General features: G+C 46.7%; 1 protein-coding gene across 1 annotated transcript; it reads right to left on the bottom strand.

Moving 5' to 3' along the window:
- Nucleotides 1-5,761: 5,761 nt before the first annotated feature.
- On the bottom strand, nucleotides 5,762-12,257 carry PLA2G1B (phospholipase A2, group IB (pancreas)). The gene is made up of 4 exons (XM_011948562.1): nucleotides 12,191-12,257; nucleotides 10,132-10,291; nucleotides 8,885-9,012; nucleotides 5,762-5,959 (listed from the first exon to the last, which is right to left on the bottom strand). Exons 1-4 carry the CDS (start codon nucleotides 12,222-12,224, stop codon nucleotides 5,838-5,840), a joined length of 444 nt encoding a protein of 147 aa, XP_011803952.1. The 5' UTR covers nucleotides 12,225-12,257; the 3' UTR covers nucleotides 5,762-5,837.
- Nucleotides 12,258-13,867: the final 1,610 nt, after the last annotated feature.

Genomic DNA, 13,867 nt, shown 5'->3' with positions numbered 1-13,867 from the left:
GGGCATGGTGGTGGGCGCCTGCAGTCCCAGCTACTTGGGAGGCTGAGGCAGGAGGATGGCATGAACCTGGGAGGCGGAGCTTGCAGTGAGCTGAGATAGCGCCACTGCACTCCAGCCTGGGCGGCAGAGTAAGACTCCATCTCAAAAATAAATAAATAAATAAAATAATAATAATAATAGGCCCAGCGTGGTGGCTCACATGAGTCTGTAATCCCAGCACTTTGGGAGGCCAAGGCGGGTGGATCACCCAAGGTCAGGAGTTCGAAACCAGCCAGCCTGACCAACATGGTGAAACCCCGTCTCTACTAAAAACACAAAATCAGCTGGGCATGGTGGCTGGCCCCTGTAATCCCAGCTACTTGGGAGGCTGAGGCAGGAGAATCGTTTGAACCTGGGAGTCAGAGGTTGCAGTGAGCTGAGATCGCACCATTGCACTCCAGCCTGGGCAACAAGAGCAAAACTCTGTCTCAAAAAATAAAATAAAATAAAATAAAAATAATAGTAATAAAAAGTAAAAAAAAAAAGAAAAAGATGACAAATCAAGGCTTGCTTAATGTAATAAAGACTTTCTAAAGAAAAATTAAAGTGCATTATCCTTTCCTCTCCTTCCCCTTAGGAAAATAATATTTATTGAACATTTACTATACAACAAGCACTTAGAAAGCATTTACACAACATATTTGCACACTTAATTCCCCCAACCCTACAATATGGGCACTATTATTTCGGGTAACCTGCCCAAGGTCACCAACAGGGTGACTAGGCCAGGAATGAAGGCCAATCCAGTTCTGAGTTCGCTCTCGGACTTTCTGCTGTAGAAACCCGGTGGGGTAACAGCAGCTGTACCTGGGGAAGAAGGACAAAGCTCAAGAAACTTCCAGAAGGGACCCAGGCTGGGTTCTGAAAGGTAAACATGCCTTCACCAGGTAGGAAAAGGTAGGAAACAACATACACAAAGCATGGAGGTTAGACCAGCAAATCTCTTCGTTTTTTTTTTCCCCCTTCAATGTGGGGGTGGAAATTTAAGTGCAGATTTGCGGCGCCTCAGAGACCTGTGGCTCGCCCAACATCCCCTCGCCTCTCTGCTTGGCCATCTGTCCTCTCAGCTCCCCTTTGTTCCCTGCACCCCACTTTCCCTACCCGCTAATCCGTCCCTGGGATAAAAGCAATGAAGGCGATGCCCACAGGAAACCGGCAGGGGGAGCTGGAGGACAGGGAAGAGCGACCCGGAGAGTCATATCCACGTGAGTTCGCCCTCTTTTCACACTCTAGCGCCCATTCTGTCCTTCCTGCTGGATTCTGGCTCAGGAGAAGAGCGCCGCCAGGACCCCAGGAAGCTGTAGACAGGACCCTCTGCCACCTCACGCGGACGCCACTGGGGGTGGGGGTGTGTGTGTGTGGGGGTGACCATTACCAGCCACTGCGCCTGCGCCGACTCAGGTTTCCCGGGCGAGCCAGAGGGGCGGGGCCTGGGCCGGGGAGGGGTAGAAGTAGACCGGGGGCTGGGCCGCTATTGACCAATAGAAAGGAGAAATCGAGAGCCACGTGCTCATAAGATACCCACCCAATCACAATCACATCCTTTGGCGGAGGATGGGGGGCGGTGGACTAGAGGTTGATCGGGTTGGGCACGCAGCATCACGTGACATGAAAAGGTAAATACGGCCACGTGGCTGTTTCTCCTTAGCTTCGGCGAAACAGTACGTCACACTAACTTCGCTGAACAATTATTTAGTGAACATATGTGATGCGCTAGGCTGCGAAGACAATGTGGTTGCTGGAATTTGTAATCTCTCCATCAAGTTACTCTATCCAGCTTATTTCCTTATTTCTTCATTCACATCATCCTAGCCATTCAATTAGTTTTGCGTATCCTACTTTCATACAAATGTTCATTTAAAGATTATTAAGGGAATTTATTCTCTTTCCCGAGTCTTGATAATGAAAAAGAGGTGGGTTATTTTGTTGTTGGTTTTATGTTTGTTTTCTTTTTCTTTTTTTTTTTTTTTGAGATAGGGTCTCTTTCTGTCACCCAGGCCAGAGTGCAGTCTCACTGCAGCGTCAACCTTCTGGGCTCAGGTGATACTCCCATCTCGGCTGTAGCTGGGACTACAGCCATGCAACACCTTGCTGATTTTTTGTAGAGACGAGATTTCACTGTGTTGTCCAGGCTGGACTCAAGCAAGCCTCGGCTTCTCAAAGTGCTGGGATTTACAGGCCTGAGCTACCACACACGGCCCAAGAGATAGATTTTTACATCAGAGGATATTTTTAGGGCCTTTAGTAGCCCTGTGACTGCTCTCTCTCGTTTGTTCTGTCATCTTAAAAAAAAAAAAAAAAAAGTAAGCACCATTTTCCTAAAAGCCAACTTTTCTTCCATCCAACAGGGACTTGCAACTTCTTTTCACTGAAGAAATACTTTTTTTATGGCCTTCACAGTTCGTTGAAGACTAAGGCCAGGTCTTAGTCTAACTTGATTTTGCATCCCTTGAAATTCTTCATAGCACAGTATGCAAAGAAGGGTTCTTCAGTTTATGCTTGTTGAATTTGAATTTGAGAATAGTTCCATTCTTGACTGCCAAAGAATTAAAAAGACCCTGAGCACTGATGACCAACGCTTCATTTAGCATTCAGCAATCATTTATTGAGTGTCTCCTATAGGCAGGTAGAGAAACAAAAGTGGCAAAGACACCTCAGTCTGCCTTCAACAAGTTCACAATCTGATAGCACTTCTCTGAATTATCTGGATTTGAGTTCCAAGGTCAGCTGTGCCACCCAGGAATGACTTTTGGCAATCCTTTGCATCTTTAAGCCAGTTTCCTTATCCATCAGATGTGGATATAACAGTACCTACAACTATAGAACTTCAAGGATGACAAGGTTATTGTGCAAAAGACATGACACCATCTGGAGCATACAGCATAATATATATAAGGATGCCAGTTTGAAGAGTAGGAAAAAAAGTCTCAGAGCAGACTGAATTGTAGACAGATACTAACACTAAATCATTGTCTTGTGGTCAGCACCAAATACATTGTATCCTCAGCATTTTGTATGGTTCCTGGCCCAGAGTAAGTGTTCAATAAATAATCATTGAATGGATGAATAAAATGAGGGGCTGGGCACGGTGGCTTACGTCTGTAATCCCAGCACTTTGGGAGGCCAAGGTGGGCAGATCACGAGGTCAGGAGATCGAGACCATCCTGGCCAACATGAAACCCTGTCTCTATTAAAATACAAAAAAATTAGCTGGACGTGGTGGTGCGCACCTGTAGTCCCAGCTACTCAGGAGGCTGAGGCAGGAGAATCGCTTGAACCCGGGAGGCAGAGGTTAGTGAGCCGAGATTGTGCCACTGCACTCCAGCCTGGTGACAGAGTGAGAATCCATCTCAAAAAATTAAATAAATAAATAAATAAAATGAGGGAGTAATTATGCCAAAAGATAAGTCCACACACACTCCCTTCTTCAAATAGAAGAAGGTCTTTTACTGCCTACCACACACCCAGAAGTGGTGGCTGTTCTGTCAGTTTCCAGTGGTCTGAAACTGCTTAATGGTGCCTTTTGATAGTTCCTATGATCTTTTCTCAACTTTGCTTTTTTTTTTTTTTGAGACAGAGTCTTACTCTGTCACCCAGGCTGAAGTGCAGTGGCGTGATCTCAGCTCACTTCTACCTTTGCCTCCAGGGTTCAAGTGATTCTTCTGTCTCAGTCTCCTGTGTAGCTGGGATTACAGGTGCACGCCATCATGCCCAGCTAAATTTTGTATTTTTTAGTAGAGATGAGGTTTCACCGTGTTGGCCAGGCTGGTCTTGAACTCCTGACCTGAGGTGATCTGCCCTCCTCGGCTTCCCAAAGTACTGGGATTATAGGCGTGAACCACTGTGCCTGGCCTCAACTTTGCTTTTCTGCTTCAGTTCCCTTCTCTGCCTCTCCCCACTTGCTCTGGTGAATTTCTTTTTCTTTTCTTTCTTTGGCTGAGTATTACTCTATCACCCACGCTGGAGTGCAGTGGTGCGATCTCAGCTCACTACAACCTCAGCCTCGCCAATTCAAGCCATTCTCCTGCCTCAGCCTCCGAGTAGTTGGGATTACAGGTGTGCGCCACCACACTCAGCTAATTTTTGTATATTTTAGTAGAGACAAGGTTTTGCCATGTTGGCCAGGCTGGTCTCAAACTCCTGGCCTCAAGTGATCTGCCCGCCTAGGCTTCTCAAAGTGCTGGGATTACAGGCCTGAGCCGCTGCCCCTGGCCTAGCTCTGGTGAATTTCAATGTCAATATAGTCATAAATACTAACAGAGGAATTGAACTGAGTGACTTAGTGGTTAAGAGCTCGGGCAATGCCATCAGACAGACCTGGCCAAATCCTGATCTTGCCATTTGTGTGATCTTGGACAAATGACTTAACTTCTCTGAATTTGTAGTTCCTCATCCATGAAATGGGAGCAAACATATCAATATCACAGAACTGGTTTGAACATGTAATGAGATGAGATGTGGAAAACTCAGAACAAGGAAGTATGCAGTAAGTGCTCAAGAAATGCAAGCTGTTATTGGTGTTTTGTTTTGTTTTTGTTTGGGTTTTATGTGTGTGTGTGTTTGAGATAGCGTGTCTCTCTGTCACCCAGCCTGGAGTGCAGTGGCATGATGACAGCTCACTGCAGCCTCCAACTCCTGGGCTCAGGGGATCCTTCCACCTCAGCCTCCCTAGTAGTTTGAAACAGGGTCTCACTCTTTCACCCAGGCTGGAGTGCAGTGATGTGATCATAGCTCACTGCAGCCTCAAACTCCCGGGATCAAGAGATCCTCCTGCCTCAGCCTCTTGAGTAGCTAGGACCATAGGCGCGTGCCACCATGCCCGGCTTGTTAATGTTTATTATATTTCATGACTATAGTGTCAAAATTAGCTTGTAGAGTGTGGCGAAGCCTTTTATTTAGAAAAGAAAGTCGTTGAAGAAAAATGGTTTAATACAGTTGAAAATGAAGGCAGAATCATGAGATGGGGGCAAGGTCTGGCTCAAACGAAAGCCTACCACTTCAGACAGGGAAGGGCAGTGGTTGAGCATGTGTTTTCTGTTGTTAGACTTGCCGGGTTCAAATTCCTTCTCTGCTGCTTACTAGATGATAGCTCTGGAAAAGTGGCCTCTCCTGTTGAGCCTCAGTATAGGAAAATAATATTTGCTGATAGTGCCAATACCTCATAGGGCTGTCAAGAGGATTTACGGACACACAGTCCTGGTACAGAGTAAATAATTCGTAGATGGTGATTGTTAATCATTACTCAGGTTTCAAGGTGCTTGCTTGCTTCCTGGAAGTGTCTTTCTAATTCAACTTAGCTTCCAAGGCTGGAAGAAATGATACTCACAAAAGACTGGGCAGAGTAGCCAGGCGCGGCGGCTCACGCGTGTAATCCCAATACTTTGTGAGGCCGAGCCCTGCGGATCGTTTAAGCTCAGGAGTTTGAGCCTAGCCAGGGCAACATGGTGAAACTCTGTCTCTACAATAAAATACAAAAATTAGCCAGGCATGGTGGTGCATGCCCGTGGTCCCAGCTACCTGGGAGGATGAGGCGGGAGGATCGCTTGAGACTGGGAGGCAGAGGTTGCAGTGAGCCAAGGTCGCGTCACTGCACTCCAGCCTGGGCGACAGAGCAAGAGTCCGCCTCAAAATAAATAAATAAATAAATAAATAAAAGTAAATAAAAGATTAGGCAGGGACCTAGTTTATAGAGAGAGAATAAAACAATATCCAAACATGAGGCCTTTCAACAAGGTGCTTTATTGGAGGGCACAGGGTGAGTTGAGGCAGGTAGAGGTGATGCTTTTGAGAGGTGATATTCAACTCTGACAATATTTGGTGTCCAGGTTCTTGTGTTCCTTGTTATATGGAGCTTTTGAAAAGCAGATGGCAGCGTTGCGGTCGCAGTTGCAAATGAAGGCCTCACACTCTTCGTTTTGGCCTGGAGAGGGGCAAGAGGAGAGGACTGAGCCAAGGTGAACCCAGGGGCAAGAAGAATTAACTGCAATAAGCCGGCAGCCATTCCACTGATGCACATTTAGGGCTAACAGATTAAGTGAATACAAATACATCAGGATGCCCAGTTAAATTTGACTTTAAGATAAACAATGAATGCAATATTTGGGACATATACCCCCCAAAAAATTATCCGTTGCTTAGCTGAGAGTCAAATTTATCTGGGCATCTTGTGTTTTTTTGTTTTGTTTTGTTTTGAAGATGGAGTTTCCCTCTTGTTGCCCAGGCTGGAGTGTAATGGCGCGATCTCAGCTCACTGCAACTTCCGTCTCCTGGGTACAAGTAATACTCCTGCCTCAGCCTCCTGAGTAGCTGGGACTACAGGTGCTTGCCACCATGCCCAGCTAATTTTTGTATTTTTAATAGAGAGGGGGTTTCACCATGTTGGCCAGGCTGGTCTCGAACTCCAGACCTCAAGTGATCCACCTGCCTCAGCCTCCCAAAGTGCTGGAATAAAGGCTTCACCCACCATGCCCAGCCTAGTTACTCTACTTTAAAGCATGTATTTTTAAGATTACGGAACATCCTTAAATTGAATACTACATAGACATTTAGAAAAATTAGGTATGCCTGCACATGGAAATTTTCCCAAATAAAAAAAGCTAGGGTATGTCCCAAAAATCTGGAGGAATGTGTAACTGGTTATCTTTGGGTAGCAGGATTATAGATGCCTTCCACTTTCCGTAATAGATATTTATGTAAAGTTTGAAGTTGCATTATTTTTGGCTTGTTTACTTTTGTAACCAAAATAAACAATAAGATTACATTTAAAATGCATTTAAACTTTATTACATATAATTTATGTATCTCTGCTTACCTTTAGGAATCTTATTAGTTTTGTTTCTCTCCAATACTCTATTTTATTTATTTATTTTTTTGAGACAGAGTCTCACTCTGTCACCCAGGCTGGAGTGCAGTGGTGTGATCTCGGCCACTGCAACCTCCGCCTCCCAGGTTCAAGCAATTCTCTTGCCTCAGCCTCCCAAGTAGCTGGGACTACAGGTGTGCATCACTACACCTGGCTAATTTTTGTATTTTTAGTAGAGATGGGGTTTCACCATATTGACCGGGCTGGTCTCGAACTCCTCACCTCAAGTGATCCACCGACCTTAGGCTTCCAAAGTACTGGGATTATAGGCATGAGTCACTGTGCCCAACTGAGTTATTTTTAATTAATATGAACAAACGTCCTCTATTGCAGGTTTCTTGTCCTAGTTGCAAACATTAAAAAGAAATTGTGTGTGTGTGTGTGTGTGTGTGTGTGTGTATATATACGTGTATTTCCCTGGGGAGAGGGTTCATAGCTTTCAACAGATTTGTAAATTTGCCCTTCTAAAGTGGAGCAGGAGGATGTATAAGCAAATTAAGCCATATTATTCAGTGATTAAAATAGTAACTATGGAAAAAATAGAAACAATAAAGGTCTGAGGCAATATGAAAAAGTCATGACAAGGTGATAAGTGAAAAGGCAGAATGCAAGATTGTATCTATTCTGCAAAGCTGTCAAGATTGTTTTTTTTTTTTTTTGAGACGGAGTCTTGCTCTGTCGCCTGGGCTGGAGTGCGGTGGCCGGATCTCAGCTCACTACAAGCTCCGCCTCCCGGGTTTACGCCATTCTCCTGCCTCAGCCTCTGGAGTAGCTGGGACTACAGGTGCCCACCACCTCGCCCGGCTAGTTTTTTGTATTTTTAGTAGAGACGGGGTTTCACCGTGTTAGCCAGGATGGTCTCGATCTCCTGACCTCGTGATCCGCCCATCTCGGCCTCCCAAAGTGCTGGGATTACAGGCTTGAGCCACCGCACCCGGCCAGCTGTCAAGATTGTTTTAAAAAAAGAAAATGAATGCATATCTAGGCTATGCATTCATCAATTATTTATTGAGCACCTACTATATGCCAGGCACTGCTCTAGATCTGGGGATATAGCAATAAAGAAAATAGACAGTAATTGGCCAGGCATGGTGGCTCATGCCTATAATTCCAGCACTTTGGGAGGCTGAGGCAGGCAGATCACTTGAGGTCAGGAGTTTGAGACCAGCCTGGGCAACATGGTAAAACCCCATCTCTACTAAAAATACAAAAAATTAGCCGAGCATGGTGGTGCATGCTTGTAATTCCAGCTACTCAGGAGGCTTAGGCAGGAGAATTGCTTGAACCTGGGAGGCAGAGATTGTGGTGACCTGAGTGGAGGTTGTGGTGATGGAGTGAGACTCTGTCTCAAAAAAAAAGGAAGAAAATAGACAGTAATCCCTGTTCTGTGGATTTTATATTCTATTGGAAAGATGCAATATAAAGAAATAAGTGGCCAGGCATGGTGGCTCACGCCTGTAATCCCAGCACTTCGGGAGGCCAAGGTGGGAGGATTGCTTGAAGCCAGGAGTTCAAGACCAGCCTGGCCAATGTAGTGAGACCCAATCTCTACAAAAAAATTTAAAAATTAGCCAGGCATGGTGGTGCATGCTTGTAGTCCCAGCTACTTGGGAGGCTGAGGTCAGCAGATCCCTTGAGCTCAGGAAGTTGAGGCTGCAGTGAGCTATGGTTGCACCGCTGTGCTCATGCCTGGGTGACAGGGCAAGACCCTGCCTCTAAATAACAGCAACAAAAAACAAACCATCACCACTTACAAGCTGTGTGATCTTGGGCAAATAGCTCAGCCTTCTGAGCCTCAGTTTTCTTATCTGTTAAGCGAGGATAATAATTGTACGTATCCCATAGTGTTGTTGTGAGGATTAAAGGAGACACCGCCCAGAACCAAGAAAATTATCACTAAATCATGGCTGTTATTACTATTATTTCCCCCCGGCCTACTGAGAACCTACTAGAATTCATAGGTCAAGGAAGGGGTAAACCTACTGCTGCAGGTGATCTCAGAGTCAGAGCACGAGTATGAGTAGGTGTGGGTGTACGGGTTGTCCAGCAGAAACGTACAGCTCTTCAGCTTCTTGGCCTGGCTGTAGCAGTTGTCATGTGTCTGGCAGCACCTGGAAAGTGGGAGGGACAGCTGAGATAGTAGTAAGGGCAGAGCAATAGGTCAGCCCTCACCTGCCCACTCTCAGGAACAGGTGGGGATGACTTCGCCAAGATGCTCCAGGAAAAATGATCCTATGGCTTGAAAAAGTATAAGTCCTTTTATCATATATTTATTGGAAGCATTTTTTTTTTTTTTTTTGAGGCAGAGTCTTGCTCTGTTACCCAGGCTGGACTGCAGTGGCACGATCTTGGCTCACTGCAACCTCCGACTCAGTCTCCCAAGTTGCTGGGATTACAGGCGCTCACCACCACGTCTGGCTAATTTTTGTGTTTTTATTAGAGACAGGGTGAAAACATGTTGGCCAGGCTGGTCTCGAACTCCTGACCTCAAGTGATCCACCCGCCTCGGCCTCCCAAAGTGCTGGGATTACAGGCATGAGCCACCGCGCTTGGCCTGAAAGCGATTTTTAACATGGTTGCAAGCATACAGTAAAATCCTGTAATCAGAAGGTACAGTGTGACACTTAACCGCTGCTAGAAAATGACACGTGGTAGGCCGGGCGCGGTGGCTCAAGCCTGTAATCCCAGCACTTTGGGAGGCCGAGACGGGCGGATCACGAGGTCAGGAGATCGAGACCATCCTGGCTAACACGGTGAAACCCCGTCTCTACTAAAAATTACAAAAAACTAGCCGGGCGAAGTGGCGGGCGCCTGTAGTCCCAGCTACTTGGGAGGCTGAGGCAGGAGAATGGCGTAAACCCGGGAGGCGGAGCTTGCCGTGAGCTGAGATCCGGCCACTGCACTCCAGCCTGGGCGACAGAGCGAGACTCCGTCTCAAAAAAAAAAAAAATGACACGTGGATTGTTGCTGTGATGTTTACTGTTGCCACATTCTGCCACTGGAGGGCAGCATCTCCCACTGTTTTGAGCGTCAGTCATTGTTTCCATCTCTAAAGGGGAGCGTTCGCTACAGGGTCCTCTTGGAACATATTTCTTTATATGACAAGAGGTGAAAATATGTTATCCTTAGCAGACATGCAAGTCCCCTTTGTATACCTCGTGAGAGCCTTGGCGTATGTCCCGCCCCGCCCCCGGCAGGCACTCCAGTTTTCCTCCAGGCGGATCACTTACTTGTCCAATTCATCCACAGGGGTGCCTGAGCCCCCCAAGCCACAGTAGCAGCCGTAGTTGTTGTAGTCCAAGAAAGGGTCGCTCCCCGGGATCACACACTTGATCAATTTGCGGAACTGCCACACGGCCCGAGGGCTGATGCCGCTCTCGGCGGCAGCCACTGCAAGAAGACATAGCCAGAGTTCAAATCGGTCTGCCAGCACCCCGGGGGCACACTGCCTTCCGGCGCCCTCGGGCCCCACGCTGCCTCCCTGACCCCTGCCAGCTGCCTCCTACGAAGACCCTTGGACCCAGGAACCTGGTGAAGTGAAAGTGGGTAGAGGTTTTTTATTATTTTTTTAAATGAAAACTTTATAAAGTTTATATATATATGTGTGTGTGTGTGTGTATGTGTGTGTATATCTTCTTCTTCTTCTTCTTCTTTTTGGATCTCACTCTGTTGCTCCCGGGGGAGTGCAGTGGTGCAGTCATGGCTCTCTGTAACTCCGTCTTCGGTAGCTGGGACTACAAGCATGGGCCACCACACCCCAGTAATATTTTGTGTTGTGTTGTTTGTGGATACGGGGTTTTGCCATATTGCCCAGGCTGGTCTCTGGGCTCCTGGACTCAAGGGATCCTACAGCCTCAGTCTCCCAAAGTGTGCTAGGATTACAGGCATGTGCCACTCAGCTAGGCCTGATAGTTTTTGTTTGTTTGTTTGTTTGTTTTGAGACGGAGTCTCGCTCTGTCACTCAGGCTGGAGTGCAGTGGCACGATCTCGGCTCATTGCAAACTCCACCTCCCGGGTTCATGCCATTCTCCTGCCTCAGCCTCCCTAGGCCAGATAATTTTAAACTATCTGCATTGTTTATCCAGTGAATATTTATTGAGCATTTACTACATGCCAGGCTCTGTCCTAGGAGCTAGAGATATAGCAGTGAACAGATATAATAATAATAATAATACTCTCTAACCTCATGGAGCTTACAACCTAGTGGGAGAGAAAAACAATAATAAATGTGATAAGGCCGGGCGTGGTGGCTCACGCCTGTCATCCCACCACTTTGGGAGGCTGAGGCAGGGGAATCATGAGGTCAGGAGATAGAGACCATCCTGGCCAACACTGTGAAATCCCGTCTTTATTAAAAATACAAAAAATTAGCTGGGCGTGGTGGTGGGCGCTTTTAGTCCCAGCTACTGGGGAGGCTGAGGCAGGAGAATGATGTGAACCCGGGAGGCGGAGCTTGCAGTGAGCCAAGATTGCACCACTGTACTCCAGCCTTGGTGACAGAAAAGACTCTGTCTCAAAAATAATAATAATAATAATAATAATAATAATAATAATAAATGTGATAAGTAAGGAAACTGGATACTCCATTAGAAAGGGGAAAAATGGAGCAGGATGAGGAGAAACTGAAAGGGAGGTCAGCCAACCTGGCCAACATGTGAAAACCTGTCTCTACTAAAAAAATACAAAAAAAAATTAGCCGGGCATGGTGGTATGTGCCAGTTACTTGAGAGCTACAAGTCCCAGCTACTTGAGAGGCGGAGGCAAGAGAATTATTTGAACCCAGGAGGCGGAGGTTATAGTGATCTGAGATCACGCCACCGCACTCCAGCCTGGGTGACAGAGTGAGCCCCTGTCTCAAAAATAAAATAAAGTGAAATAAAAATTAAAATAATAACATACAATAAAATAAAATAAATGAGAGATTGGCCTAACTACTTAGTTGACTAAGGTGGGAGGATCACTTGAGCCCACGAGTTGGAAGCTGCGGTGAGCTATGATCGCGCCACCAAACTCCAGCCTGGGCGATAGAGCAAGATCCTGTCTGGAAAAAAGAAAATAAAGGCAAGCTTTCTTAGCTCAGGCAATCTGAGTTCAGACTTGCAGGTTGAAAAGGTGCCAGCCTTGAGGGAACCCCAATAGAGGAGCCCTTAGGCCCCACTGGGAACCTAGAATTGAGACTGCGGGGCTGGCCATCCCTGTCTGCTGTGGCCTGTGGCCCCCATTCCGGAGGAGTGAGAGCTTAGCTCACTTGGGAGAGAAAGGCGGGCGGAGCCCAGGAGACTTGCCTACCTGTGAGCAGCACAGCCAGCACGAGCAGTTTCATCTTGCAGTCAAAGAGGTGAGAGGAGAACTGAGATGACCAGTTTCAGTTATAGTCTTATAGTGAGTCTCCACACACCCCTGCCCAGATAAGGCTGGAGTGTTTGCTTTGCTTTGCTCTTGGCTGAGTCTGGGGCTGGCCTTGAATCTGTTGCAGGAATGACCCTGACAATTTGCCAGCAAGGGATCATTGGAAAACATGTTATGCATTTGTCCTTAGCAACTGTTAACCAAAGGGATGGTTTCTGGAGTTTTCAGAGCTTACAATCTTGACCCTCATACCCACTACTTTGTACTCAGCCCAGCTTCTTGGGCTGGTTGGGGAAAGCAAAGCCATTAGTTCAGTCGGATGCTGGGATAAGGGAGACAAGAAGGAAGTGCAGCCTGGGTAACATAGAGAGACCTCATCTCTTAAAAAAAAAAAAAAAAAAGTGTTAACCAGGTGTGGTGATGGATTGCACCTGTGATCCCAGCAACTCAGGGGGCTGAGGTGGGAGGATCTGATGATCTAGGGAGGTCAAGGCTGCAATGAACCGTGACTGAGCCTCTGCAGCAGAGTGAGACCCTATTTCAAAAAAAAAAAAAAAAGATTGCTGCCTGCAGCCTCCATGTCTTACCAAGTGCCCGAATCTGTGCACTGGGTCTAGTCGAATAATCCCATCAGTCATGCAGCTTGCAGATGAAGAGACAGGTTCAGAGAGGTGCGGTAACTTGCTCAAGGTCACATAGTTGGCAGATGACAAAATAGGGCTCCAGTTTAGATCTGTCTGATTCCAAGACACAGGGTTTATTTTATCCCACCACTCCCCTCTGCAGTGTGGGTTTGTGAGAAGAACCTGGGCTTTGGATTCCAAAGGCCTGGGTCTAACTTATAGAATACTAAAGGACGTTAGAACTGGTGTATCAGAGGCCAGACGCAGTGGCTCACGCCTGTAATCCCTGCACTTTGGGAGGCCGAGGCGGGCGGATCACCTGAGTTGGGGAGTTCGAGACCAGCCTGACCAACATGGAGAAACCCCGTCTCTACTAAAAATACAAAATTAGCCGGGTGTGGTGGCGCATGCCTGTAATCCCAGCTACTCGGAATGCTGAGGCTGGAGAATGGCTTGAACCCTGGAGGCGGAGGTTGCGGTGAGCTGAGATGGCACCACTGCACTCCAGCCTGGGGAACAAGAGCAAAACTCCATCTCAAAAAAAAAAAAAAGAACTGTTACATCAAATATCGATATAACATTGTTTTGGTGAAATTCACATAACATAACCACGTTTAAGTAAACAATTCAGTGGCATTTAGTACCTTCACAGTGTTGTGCAACCATCACCTGTACAGGGTTCCAGAACATTTTCATCACTCCAGAAGGAAACCCTGTACCCATTAGCAGTCACACTCCCTCAGCCCCTGGTAACTGCTCATCTGCTTCTCTCTCTCTCTCTCTCTTTTTTTTTTTTTTTTTTGAGACAGAGTTTTTCTCTCATCGCCCAGGCTGGAGTGCAATGGTACAATCTCGGCTCACTGCAAACTCCGCCTCCCAGGTTCAGGCAATTCTCCTGCCTCAGCCTCCCATGTAGCTGGGAATTATAGGCACCTGCCACCATGCCTGGATAATTTTTGTATTTTTTGTACAGACAAAGTTTCACCATGTTGGT

The sequence above is a fragment of the Colobus angolensis genome, unplaced genomic scaffold, assembly GCF_000951035.1.
Source record: "Colobus angolensis palliatus isolate OR3802 unplaced genomic scaffold, Cang.pa_1.0 Scaffold28, whole genome shotgun sequence".
Taxonomy (NCBI): Eukaryota; Metazoa; Chordata; class Mammalia; order Primates; family Cercopithecidae; genus Colobus; species Colobus angolensis.
This window is presented reverse-complemented; position numbering and strand designations above follow the sequence as displayed.